This window comes from Diadema antillarum, unplaced genomic scaffold (assembly GCF_040938485.1).
Source record: "Diadema antillarum isolate AM-2024a unplaced genomic scaffold, OU_Dant_1.0 seq00001190_RagTag, whole genome shotgun sequence".
Taxonomy (NCBI): Eukaryota; Metazoa; Echinodermata; class Echinoidea; order Diadematoida; family Diadematidae; genus Diadema; species Diadema antillarum.
This window is the reverse complement of record NW_027271988.1, coordinates 146,373-158,720: the sequence shown is the minus strand read 5'-3', so window position 1 is coordinate 158,720 and position 12,348 is coordinate 146,373. Positions and strand designations below refer to the sequence as shown.

At 39.2% G+C, this 12,348-nt stretch overlaps 1 protein-coding gene across 1 annotated transcript in view; it reads right to left on the bottom strand.

Annotated features, from left to right (window-relative positions):
- The window catches only part of LOC139744590 (E3 ubiquitin-protein ligase MARCHF6-like), a 246,330-nt gene that overhangs the window by 112,384 nt on the left and 121,598 nt on the right, over positions 1-12,348 (bottom strand). Inside the window, 1 exon segment of the mRNA XM_071655019.1 lies at positions 6,790-6,862. Within this exon segment, the coding sequence (XP_071511120.1) occupies positions 6,790-6,862 (73 nt within the window).

Sequence of the window (12,348 nt, the reverse complement as noted above, 5' to 3'; positions counted from 1 at the left end):
TATTGATGCCCTGCTGTTATTCTAGTATGTTGTGATAGTTGCTTACTGTAGTTTTCTTATTTTAAGTGAATACAGGACTAGAACTTTGTGTTAATAGTTTTGAAGCCTCCGAAACACACTAGTTTGTTAACTGAAGCCTCCGAAACACACAAGTCTGAAAATTTCAACTTTGTTAAAAATAATTGAATTTCTTTGGGATTTGGATTGATAAATGTTTGTTACCAAGAGATAATTTGGGGCTATGTTTAGCCCATTCGCGGAATACCCCACATCCAGCGTGGGGTGCATTACTTATGACCAAAACAGGGCGTCCTACAACCTCAGACTTGGCCAGGAGCTGTAGAATAATTTCAGCCCATCATAGAGATCGTTACTGGGACTCAGAAAAATAATTTATGCAAAGAAATCTATTTTAGAATGTCTCTTATTGGCCAAAACACCTACTAGGGGTTCGAGCCTGCTGAGAAACTAATCAATATTCATGTTTACAGCGTGCATGTATCTTTGTTGCCCCAGCAACTGCAGTGATTTCTTACGCGCGGTATCGTGATATCGATCTCCTCAGAGAGTGCGTGACGATATCTGATTACCTGTGTGTGTCGAATTCCATTTACGTTAGTGAGTGTGGCGTAACTTCTCTAGGTTTCCCTTCCATTTCTCTCTCTTTTCTCCCTTTTGCTTTCGTATCATTCTATATCTTTTATTCTCAGAGTACAATCGTACTTCTGAGAGTGTTTCGTTCATTTTTTTAAGTGATTATCTCGTTTGCAACAATTTAGAGGTGAGTTTTTGTTCGAGTGTTTGTTGAGTTTTTTGATTAAACATGATGTAGATTATCTACGTGTGTGCGAGAACATCGTACTTTGTATGGTACCCACTCGTTTGTTTTCGTGTTAGCATTTTTACCGTAAAACTAAAGTGTCTTCATCGTTCATCTTCCAGGCATCGGGTTTTCACCCTAGTTTTCCTCATCGTAGTTTTTTACCTCGATTTTTTTTTTCCGGCGCAAGATGTTCTGTGTATTTTTTTCTACGGTAAAATACCATTGTCGATAGTCTTCGTGTATTCATTACTTGTTTTCCACCTCCGTTTCATTTTTGTGCACAACTAATGTCTAGCTAGGTCTGCGATGTCTGTATCGTTTGCTGATGTGTTTTGTGAGAGTGAAGAGTATGATGGGAGTGATATTCAGGGTTTTGCTGTGGTTGAGATGATAGTGATGATGATGATAATGTCCATGATTCTGGGGATGTTGATGTATGAACCCTTATGATGATGCAATTTATTTTGTGTGATTATGAGCATGACGTTGACGATGGCGAGTACGACATGAGTAGCCTAGGCCGATGACGAGAGTGACACTGAAACGATGGCTGATGCTCGCTCGTGCACAGACAGGAATGGTCTAGAGACCTGCATTTTATCTTTTTTTTTTTCCTTTTGCTTGTTCACTCGGGTTTAGTGCTACCAAAATTGTCTCTAAAGAAACTCAACCAAAAGCTTGACAATAAGTTTGCATTAGGTCTATTCTGTAGTAAATATCAGATCTGAATGGCGATGCTAATTTAGTTTTTATTTAGAACGAGTTCGGTTATAATGAGGAACGGCTTATAACGAGGTGATCGCGTCGGTCCCGTTTTCCTTTGCGTGTAAACCTATGGCAGAACGAATGGGTTATAACGAGTTCGGTTATAACAAGGACAATATCAGTGCATCATGATAAAGGAAAACATAAGCAATTTGATCGGATATAACGAGGTTCGATTTCTTGACTAAATTGCCGCTTTCAAACATGCGACAAATGAAACACTGAAAACCGAATTCACGCTATCCATGTCTTTTTTCCGTTTTGCAGAGAACCGTTCCTTCCATGTTTTCTTCTAAATCACGCGATAAGACACAGGAATGCCTTCCGATGTTCCTATTAAATCATCAAACATAATCATTTGATTTTCTTTTTCGCGAGATACGCGTGCGTGATATTAGGGCAGACCACAGCGCAACGAGAGAAAAAAAAAAAAGATAACGCATTCAAAACCTTTTCAAGTAGCGGCACTTGTGGCCAAAATGGACAACGGGAATGCGTGTGCAACTCATCATTATATCCTTTCCATATTTAGTTCCGACTTCCAGTTCTTTTGCTGGTTAGCAAATATGAGTGCGGATGATTAAAGCCCAATTAATGAAATCGCGATCCCGCCGGGTGACAGTATAGCGTAAAGATAGTCGAATAACGCATGTTAACCTACTTAATCAGTGTTCAGAAAAAGAAACAAACACATTTATTAATTTGAATAGATCTGGAATTTGTTCATTATCATTAACAAATGATAATTTGAATATAAGCGTGTATGATTAAAGCCAAAATAATTAATGAAATCATCGCGATCTCGTCGGGTGACAGTATAGCATAAAAAAGTTGAATAACGCATGCTAACCTATTTAATCGGTGTTCGGAAAAAGAAACAAACGCATTTAACAGTTCAAGGATGTACAACACGCGAAGAGATTTTCGAAAGAAAATAAAGAACGCATTTTTCATCCCTTCGGACGCAACGATCATACATTGTATAAAATTACAGCCGAAATGATTCATGAAATTATCGAATTCCCGTTGGGCACCAACAGCGTAAAATACCTCGCAAGTTAACGGTAAACAACGCATGTATGTTATTCTGAAATCATCGCAATCTCGCCAGGCGACAGTAGCGTAAAAAAAAGTTGAATAACGCATGTTAACCTAAATCAGAAAAAGAAAGAAACGCATTAGTTTGAATAGATCTGGGTTTGTTCATCATCACAATTTTACCACTGCATTTTACAATGACGATTTTTCTTTCTTTCAGAATGGTTTACGAGGTACAGATTTGCATAAAAACAATTACAACGTAACCTTCCACATTCAATCCTATCGCATATTTTTCAAGAACGGATGAACAAAATGCGAAGAGATATTCGGAAGAAAATAAAGAACAAATTTTTAATCCCTTGCAGCGCAACGATCATATATATTGTACAAAATTACAGCCGAAATGATTCATGAAATCATCGCATTCCCGCTGGGCACCAACAGCGTAAAAATACCTCGCAAGTTACGGTATACAACGCGTGTATTTTACTGTATTTGCGCTGGTGTTAGAAAAATCTAATTCACATATAATTTCCCTTTATTATATCTCAATAATAATGATCCATGTGTAATAACAACGCAAAGGATGTTCTTTAAGTTTCATTGACAGGTATATGATGTCATTCTTATGTTTTTCTTTGTTTTTGATGCGTACGGTAATAATGAGGTACCGGTTATAACGAGGTAATATCGCCGGTCCCACGGACCTCGTTATAACGGGGTTTCACTGTAATCTGATGTACTGCATTCACCATTGTGTTAAATCAATAAAAAAAGAGCCTGCTGAGCAGGTGTTTCATTCTATCCTCTTCATTTCCTCCCTATCCTTTTGGTTTCCTTCCTGTCACTTTCTTTTTTGACCCTGGATGGAAAAAAAAAATCCCATCTTGCCATGTAAAGACAGAACACATACCATCATGAAATATTATGACATTAAACTAATTTAAAAAAATATGTAAGTGATAAAAATTCTTGTTTGTGAAAATAAATAATAAATCGAAGGTGATTTCTTGTGAAGCAGTTCTTTCAAATGTCCAACAGCTTTGATAATGAAGCAAGTGAAATCTGAAAACTATCGTGGCAACAAGTGATATTGATATGGAATTCTGACAAAAACTGTCACACCATTTGATGTTTGAATTTGTCTTTTTTAATTGGATAGGGTTATAAAACTATAAATGCCACCGATTAAATCACAATCGCTCTCAATTACAATCTAACAGGAGCAGTAGGGTGGGTACGACTCTGTAAACAGCTGATTACTTAGGCATCGCATCCATGGGCAACTGCGGGGTAACTGCAAGAAGGCGCATGGAATTTAGACTTGAGTTAAGAACTTTTATTTATTATTACTTTTTTACTCAAAAATTTTTTTTTTCTTGTACGGAAAAAAAAAAAAGCCAAAATATTTCATATTACGCTTCTAGAATATATAATGAATATATCAAGTATTTTTATCGTGATTTTATGAAGAATTAGAATTATTATACAAATATAAATACTAGACAGGCTGAACAATGAAGTCTAATTTCGCCCCAAGAATTTGCAGCACACCGTACCTGGTGCATTCCTAGCGTTCTTGCCGCACTCGACTCTCACATCTACTTAGTGCATGCATGCAGCAGTCACATGTTTTATACATACAGTACACGTTGTATGAGTAGCTAAGTTCACCGATCTCATTCCTGATCTAGAGCGTGGAAAACCTTCAAAGTGTAGAAAATCCTCTCAACAACTAAGCCAATTTTGGAACATACATTACAGTGTCAAGACCTTTTCAGTGGACATTGATTTCGCTATTTGTCTGTTTTAGCTCTTGAATGTACGACTTCTTAGGTCAGATCTGTTTGTACCATGCCACGTGCTGCGTGTTTTTTCAGCCCCATGCTTCCCCTACACACAAGCCATCGCGATCGAAATTTGAGCGATAGCGATAACACGTGCGGAGCAGACATGCGGATTTCAGCACAGGGTAAATGAGTAGTTGAACGTATCACGATTGTAAAACAAATCTTTTTCTATGTCTCTGCAAATTTGAATTAGGTTATCTAAGCATAGATAGATTATGATACATTATAAAATAGATTAGCCATAGCAAGAACTTGCTTACATGAGAGTTAGCTGATAACATTGCAAAATAAAAAACCCGTAATTGAATGGAATGTCCCACAGCTATCTCCGGGGGCTCGAGGACGTTATGGACACATCGATTTGCAAGTGGGTAAGATGTGATTACAGATGGGTTGAAATAAAGAGGATTTATGAATGAAATAGGCAAAAACATAATTTTTTTTTTCATAATTCATTCACAGTTTACTATTTCCTTTCATGAAATTCACATAAACTAGTGCTGTATTGAGTCAAGTAAGTGCACATTCACACGAGTGTACACGCATCAACCCTCCTGCACAGTGGGAATGACACAGGCAGTTTTTCAATTACGTATGAATGCTCTTCGCGTGTAGATCGCGCTGTAGGGAAGATCACGCCCAAGTTCACGGCCAACTTACTGGGCAGACACAAAATTACAGATTACACGGAGGCCCGTGCGTGGATGGGTTAGAGTGGCTCTTGCTTCTAGAACATTCTTTTAACTTGAAAAGAGTTTGTCCAGTACCATTTTTACCTTGGAATTTGAAGTTCTCATCCAAATAAATGCAAGAGTGAATATCTGTCTGGGGAAAAGTGTTTTGATATTTCAAATATATGTTCACAGCAAATGAAAAGTTGCATTGCATCCACCATTTATCTTCATTTGGTTGCTGTGGGTGACCAAAACATTCATGTTGTTTTTACCTAAATTCATCTAAAATTCCATATTAGTCACTTAATTTTTCATATTTAGCCTAAGAATTAAGCTCTGGAATGACAAAATATTGAAAATATAGACATTCCTATATAAAATAAAGGCAAAGATAAATATGGAAACATGACTTCAATTTTTGACCCTTGCCACATCAAAGTTACACCCTTTACTGTAAAACTGACCATATATGTAAATTGTTAACGTGCACGACTTGAACATGGGAACAAGTCATTTCCTAATTGATGTATTTCTGTGCTATTTTTCATGTATGGGAACAATCACGTGAACATGTCAACGAACCTGAACGAAAAAGAGGCTTGGCCCACGCCCGAATGAATTTCAATCAGAACAAAGTTCCTCACTTTTTTGGTTCTGTTTTTCACCATCAAAGTCGGGATGCGGCTTATCCGGCGTTGCGACCGTATCGCCAGCAAATACGGGACAGTAAATTGATACAGTACTCTCCGCATAATTGGGTAGGCTCGGGCAGAGGGTTTCTTACCCAATTAAGCGGAGTACCCGATTAATTAACTATTAGTAAGCAGAGAATGCGATTAACCGTGGAAAATTCGAGATGCATGATTTCTTAAAGTGTTATATCTGCGATAAAATGTGGGTAGAAATTAGATTAGAAGAAAATTATTTACCCATTTATGGAAACCCGATTATCAGGTAATTTTAATGTGCATTGGAACTGACTCTGACATTACAACCCAATTAAACGGAGTACCCCTTTAAGCGATACCCGATTACGCAGAGAGTAGTGTAATCAGAATTATTATACTATATACAGACTGTGATCAACATGTGTATCATTAACAGCAACAAAGAGCACATGCTATGAATGAATTGACTGCGCATGTGTACAAGTGGGATCTCATATTGTGTATCAAAAATCTATAGCGATTTTAAAAATGATACATGCAAAGAGATTTTGACATCTCCTCAGACTTCTCACAGGACGCACAATACTTTTGAATATGTGTATGTGTATGTGTACGCATATATATATAAATAAAATTCTTGGTAATTTATCTCATATGTTTAAGTGGCACTCATATAATGATCTATTATCATATCACCATAAATAAAACAAAATTTCCACTTTCATTTACCTGACCAAGAGAGAACAGTTTATGTCTACTAAAAAGCCCATGAGAAATGCTCTTCACAGGCACTAAATTGTCAGAGCAATCTTGTTTATTCAGGTATGGTATGCTTCATTATCTTTAAAGAAAAACTGCAGTGCAGATTACATGCCTTTGACATTTTGCTATACAAAGTAATGCAAGGAGACTGTTGCTCTCATGTACAGCATATCATCATTCCACTCACTTCCAGCTTTTATACTTACAGGGAGAACATATCAAATGGCAAGGACAGCATTGGGGTGAGAGATGTGTTGAACAAGCAGCCATAGATTCTACCTGGAATACAGAGAAAAAAGAAAAATATACTATGTGAAAACAACAGAATACTAGTATATGATCCATGCACACAAGAACATCCATGGTGAATAGTATAAGGTTGATTTATATCACTTTAACACAATCAGGTTCATAGCCTGAGAACCAAAACTTCTGCATGTAAATGGAAACAAAAGCAATTTATTCATCATTTGAGTCACTTTCCGTATGATTTTGGGTGTTATTTGGCAACATTTTGCAGTACAATAAAGATATGACTTCTGTAGCTGGCTCTGGTCACTAAACTCATTTCAAATAGCTATGATACTTTAAAAAGGGGCAGTTTTGTTTTAGTTGGAAGGGTGGTTCAGGTTTTGTGTGTGTGTGTGTGTGTGTGTGAAATAATGTAAAACCACACATAAAATTTGAACTTGAAATGTCGCCATGCCTCCGCCATAATGCATTGTTCTCCCAATAAGGCTACAGTACGTCATGACAATGTGTGTTTACAGTTTCATGTAATTGGCAAAAAATTAAATTGACATGTTTGTCACAAATGTGGTGATTGTTCACTTTTCTTGAAGTAGGTTTAATTGGCTCAATGGCTATATTATTTAAGAGAGCAGGTACCGGGGGATTTGACAATTATTACTTGACCTTTAACCCTTTAAATGCATTGACTAATTTCCAAAGTATGGAGAAAAAGTGTAATTAAGCATTAGATAGTAAAAATTTAGCATTTCTACCTGGCCTTTGACCCCATGACCCTAAAATTACCCAGGGAATCACACTCAGGCAATACATGAATATATACATGCATATGTACTAAGTTTCATGATGATACCTTGAGCCGCTTGCGAGATATATGGAGGAAGGAGTGAAATTTAGCCTTTTCACTTGACCTTTAACCTTTTGCCAAAAACTTTCCGAGAGAATTTCTATTTGGTAATACATGTATACACTGAGTTTCAAGAAAAATCCCACAGACATTGCATAGATATGAGGGAAATAGTGAAATTTTAAGGAGTTGACCTTGACCTTTCGACCCTTGACCCTGTGACCCAAAAATTCCCAAGAGAATCATTGTCAGGCAGTTCAAGCACATGCACTAAATTCGATGAGGATATCTTGAACCATTTCCGAAATTCGGAGAAAAAAGTTAATTTTAGCACTTTCACATGACCTTTGACCTCATGTCCAGAAACTTTCTCACACGCATCTTTCTCAGGTAATACATGTACAGTTGAACCTCTATTATCTGGCCTCCCTTTATCCGGATCTCTCTATTATCCGGACGCAATCTCGCCGTGATTTTTTAAAAAATAATTACGGGAAGAAAGGGGGATTCCCAACTCCTTGAGAACTCCTACCCAAACACACATGAATTACATATTACTTCCAATATGATTAACATACATTGCATCAAATTTCCTTCCAAATTGCTTACCTTCAGACATTTCAACATCCCGAAACATCCCCAAAATGTAACAATGAAAAGGTTGCAGTATACACATTACTACATGTGGTACTACAATGGGCTACATCAGTACATGTGTATGTATATGTACATGTATAAAGCATTGAGTCTCCCGTATCCGGCCAAATCCCTTATCCGGATGAGCCCCGGTCCCGACTTGTCCGGATACGAGAGGTTCAACTGTACATGTATATCTACATTTTAAGAAAATACCTTCAGGCATAGCATAGATATGAAGAAAATCGTGAAATTTTGAGCATTTGACCTTGACCTTTGACCTTGAGCATGTGCACCGCAAAGTTAATAAGCACAACTTCGTCCACTCATGCATATGATACATACCAAGTCTCATTAGGATACCTCAAATGTTTTAAGTTATGCTGTCCACAAAATTCATTACAAACAGACGGACAGATGGACACCCCCGAAAACATAATGGCTCTGGCAATACTTCGTGGCGGAGGCATAAAAAGCAAAGATATCCCAAGACTACACAGTCCTAATAAAAGTTGGGACCCAATCAAACATGTCTGATATGACCTGAGCTTCCTCTATTATTGGAATCCAATGCATTTGATTTGATTTGACTTTGATTTTTGTCGAGCCCACCGGAGGTGCGGAGAGACTAATACCCCGTTTAGAGTCCCTCTATCTAGGAGGACCTCTGGAGGATATGCTGGATGAAAACTAGGCATTTTTATACAAACTCAGTGGGTGGTAAGAGAGACCCCCGTTTCGAGTCCCCCTGTTGTCTAGAGTGAGGTCTGTATACATTTCTATGGAAACCAGTGGAGGGGCATTTTTTCCACCACAAACAGCGCTGGGCCCCGTTGCTAGAAACTTTGCGTTTAAACGCAACTTGCAACTGATTGTCACTGGCCAATCAAAATCATTGTTGCATGCATGTCTTCTTAATAGGGCAGACCCTGAGCCAATCAGAATGGTTGTTTCAAAATTAGCAATTATTTGCAATTGATTGCAACTTTCTTGCAACGGGGCCCAGGTCACTGGAAGTGTTCACGCTAGTCTGGTTTTCAGACTGTCTTCTTGCACTAATTTCCTTTTCAGATTATTAACACCTTCTAACAACAAAAGAAGTAGCAGGTTTAGCTGATGGGCCTTAGCCTTTGGCAAATGTGGCGACTTCGTTAAGGGCAGCGTCGAAATCCGCGAAGGGCACATTTTGTAAAAGGAGTATCGTTGGCAAAGGGTCTGAAAACCAGACTATGTTCACACTGTTTGTGCCGAGACCGTTTAGAGTCCCCTCGTCTGGCGTGAACACAGCACAACCTCTAGAGGTTGTGCTAGACTCGTGCTAGGCTGTCTAGCATGACATTCACCCCAGACTCACGCCAGACTCACTCCAGACTCGTGATAGATGCTTTGTGCTGAGACCGTTTAGAGTCCCCATCGTCTGGCATGAACACGGCACAACCTCTAGAGGTTGTGGTGTGTTTGGTGGGACTCTAAACGGGGTATAAGGGATCGCCTGCGGTGTCTGTCCATCCGTCTTCCGTCCGTAATGCTACAAAAACTTGAATAACTCTCTTCTGAGGACTTTAATTTCAGTCAAACTTGGAGGGAAGAGTGGTTATACGATACACATTTTACCAAACATGAAGGTCACCTCAAGGTCAAAGGTCACAGGCAGGGTCAATGAACTATCAGGGAACAATGTTAAGTTTTTACAGCGCATTTCGATTATGGCTCCTAACTTGATCTATATGTCCGTTTGTTACCAAACTTCGATGGTAGATGTCCCTTGGGGAGTTGAAGGTCACCATAAGGTCAAAGGTAACACATAAAAAGTGATTATAATGAAAATTCTCATTCATACTCATAAATTACAGTGAGTGTGACTCTTTTTATAGTGAAACTTGTGAGATTGCGCACAGTACCATGCACAGGAAAGTAGTATTCCAGTGAGATATACTTTCGGTGGACACTTTGATCTTAGCCTCAGTACCAGGGAAGCTGCAGCAAGACTTCAGGCAGTTTATCATGTTAGGAACATACTGAAACGCGTGATTAATGCACAGAGCATGACAAATGACCATTCCATAATACCGTTGGAATACTAACATTAGTTTGTGTGCAAATTGTCAGTCCATGGCATTCACCATTAGACTACAGAAGCTGTTCAAAAGATTTTAAAAAAAGGAATCTATGGCAGAATCCAACATCAACTTGTTCTTGAAAGACAGAGCACTTTTACAATTTAAAAACAAGAGACCCGCGGGTCTAGCGCTCACCTGAGTATCGCAAGTTCACCTTTCACGCAGTCACTAATCTAAATTATTCACAGCTCTACCAAAATTTGACCAGGCATTCTGAAGTAGAAGATGAAAATGTACAATAAGGGCCAAAATTTTTAAAGATTCCTTAATTTGGGGGATTGGGGGCCCCCTGGGGCCCTCTGGGTGGGGCATGGTGCCCATTTTGATAAATTGAGATCCTGACCCCCTAAGGATGCTACCTGCCAAGTTTGACGAAAATCTATCATGAGGTTTTCAGGAAGAAGATGACAATGTACGATTCAGGCCCCCATTTGGACCTTCCTAACCAACCCCCCCCCCCCAACCCACCCCCCCCCCCACCCCTGCCCCCAAGAGGGGCACCCCTGGATCTCCTATGAACAAACTCGAAACTACAGTCATTAATGTACTCACTCATAGTATTATCTTAGCTGTATAACTTCTGATTCTAGAGAAAATTTTTAACGATTCCTTCATTTGGGGGGTTTGGGCCCCCTGGGGGCCCCCTGGGTGGGACATGGTGCCCATTTTAACAAATTGAGATCCTAACCCCTTAGGGATGCTACCTGCCAAGTTTGGTGAAAATGGGTCATGGGGTTCTAAAAAAGAAGATAAAAATGTACAATTTAGGCCCCATTAGGACCCCTCCTCACCTCCCTCCCCTGGGTCCCAAGGGGGGCATCCCTGATTCTGCCATGAACAAACTTGAAACTGCAGTCATCAATGTACTAACTCATAGTATTAACTTAGCTCCATCACTTCTGGTTCTAGAGAAGAAGATTTTTAAAGATTCCTTAATTTTGGGGGATTTGGGCCCCCTGGGGGTCCCCTGGGGGCCCCCTGGGTGGGGCATGGTGCCCGATTCCTTAAATTTGGGGGGTTTGGGCCCCCCTGGGGGCCCCCTGGGTGGGTCATGGTGCCCATTTTAACAAATTGAGTTCCTAACCCCCTAGGGATGCTACCTGCCAAGTTTGATGAAAATCGGTCTTGAGGTTTTCAAGAAGAAGATGAAAATGTAAAAAGTTTACGCACGACGCACGACGCACGACGGACGACGGACGCCGGACGAAGGGCGATCGCAATAGCTCACTTGAGCCTTTGGCTCAGGTGAGCTAAAAAAGTAAAATGGACCAAATTCTGATGATTGCATACAACACTGTGTATAGCAATGACTACATTATGTACATGTCTCCCACCCTCTTTTTGTCAGAACCTTTGGCATTTGGATATATGCTAGTAAATATTAAGTCGACAGTGTAGCTGAAATGGCAGTTTGCAGAGTAAAGAAAGCATTGTGGACAAAACTTTTTTTTTCTGCTATTCGAGTCGAGTATTATACAATGTATATCAACTGAACTGAAACTGTTGCCTTAATTAAAAGTTCAAAACCAGAGCAGAGCGGGCTCTGAAAAATTCGAACAAGCCGTTAGTTTGACTCGACGCGGTACCGCGAGAATCAATATACACGTATTGTACGAAACCATTATTGCATGATTACTAAGACATGAGAGCACTTTGGGGCGAGTAAGTCTCACAGTGTTAGATATGAAAGGTACTTTAACCTGAAACACAAACTAAGACAAGGAAACTCAGGGAAACTTTTGAGGTACCAAAACTTTATATTATCTTTAAAAAGAAAGAACTTCCCACTTTTTCTTGTTTTTTCTGTAAGTTCAGTTAGACCCTTGAAACCGCTAAATTAACAAGCGAAAATGTCCCCCAAGTAGCGATTCGCGAAAAAATCTGTACATTAAAATTTCAGCTCGAACAGTAAT